The 1,219-nt window shown below is 29.5% G+C and overlaps 1 protein-coding gene across 1 annotated transcript in view; it reads left to right on the top strand.

The window, feature by feature from the left end:
- The first annotated feature begins 722 nt into the window (after positions 1 to 722).
- LOC105137707 (probable WRKY transcription factor 25) overlaps positions 723 to 1,219 on the top strand; it is a 2,945-nt gene continuing 2,448 nt past the window's right edge. Inside the window, exon 1 of the mRNA XM_011043538.1 lies at positions 723 to 1,190. Within this exon, the coding sequence (XP_011041840.1) occupies positions 883 to 1,190 (308 nt within the window). The 5' untranslated portion in view covers positions 723 to 882. The remainder of the gene's footprint in view (positions 1,191 to 1,219) is intronic.

Below are 1,219 nucleotides of genomic sequence, written 5' to 3'. Positions count from 1 at the left end.
TATATTCACAAGAAAAAAATTATATTTTTTTCAACGTGAGATTCAAAACTTATTAGTATGTGTACTCTATATTCTAAAAAAATTATTTTTTTCTATTGGTATATATACTCTATATTTACAAAAAAAAACTATGTTTTTTCAATATGAGATTTGAAATCCGTTAATATATATACCTTTTATTCCTAAGAAAAAAATTATATTTTTTCAATGTGTGATAATTTTTTTTTTGATTTAAATACTTTAACTTAAAAACTTAACATAATACCTTTTTAATGTGGGATAAAAACTTTTTTAAATGTTCTTTTGAACTTTATTATTTACAATAAGTATAACTTATATTTACATTGATTTTTTCTTATTTTTTTATATAAAATATTAAAATTTTAATTTTTTAGGTTGATTTGTATTGACTTGAGTTAATCCGGATTGATCCATAAAATCCAGAACCAGATCCTTGGCCAGGTTAACTTTGAAGGAGAGTTTAATAATTATGATTTTAACGTGTTAATATTAAAAATAAAATTTAAAAAATAAAAAAAATATTATTTTAATATATTTTTAAATAAAAAATATTTTAAAAAACAATTAAATATCAAATAGGAGAGATGCAATTGCAACCACCAAATATCAATTAAAGGGACTAAACTTACCAAATAAAAAATTATAGGGCCCAAATAAATCATTTTTATACATCTTTCTAGTAAAATCCTCCCTGTATCTTCTTAGTTCCCCGAAACTCACCTCACAACAGTGTTCCTCTTCGTGTTCAAGACGTTACCATTTTCTCCTCTTCAACGCCACAAGCTCCCTTATATCATCATCAACCTCCCTCTCTGTCCCCCAAAATCGCAAGCCTCCCTCCTGCTTTTCATTTTTTTTTTCATGGCCTCTTCTCCAGGGAGCTTAGACACTTCTGCAAATTCACACTCAGAAGGCAGTAGCAACTATTTTTCTTTCAACACTAACAGTTCTTCTCACTACCCTTTTATGACCTCTTCTTCTCTCACTGATCTTCTTGCTTCAAGTGATGAAGAACCCAATAATCATATCACAAATAATAGTAAGTTGTCTGATAGGATAGCTGAGAGAACTGGCTCTGGTGTGCCAAAGTTTAAGTCAATTCCTCCTCCTTCTTTGCCTTTATCTCCTCCTCCTGTTTCTCCTTCTTCTTACTTTGCTATTCCTGCTGGGTTAAGCCCCTCGGAGCTCTTGGACTCCC

Source organism: Populus euphratica, unplaced genomic scaffold, assembly GCF_000495115.2.
Source record: "Populus euphratica unplaced genomic scaffold, PopEup_1.0 scaffold69.1, whole genome shotgun sequence".
In the NCBI taxonomy this organism is placed as follows: Eukaryota; Viridiplantae; Streptophyta; class Magnoliopsida; order Malpighiales; family Salicaceae; genus Populus; species Populus euphratica.
This window is presented reverse-complemented; position numbering and strand designations above follow the sequence as displayed.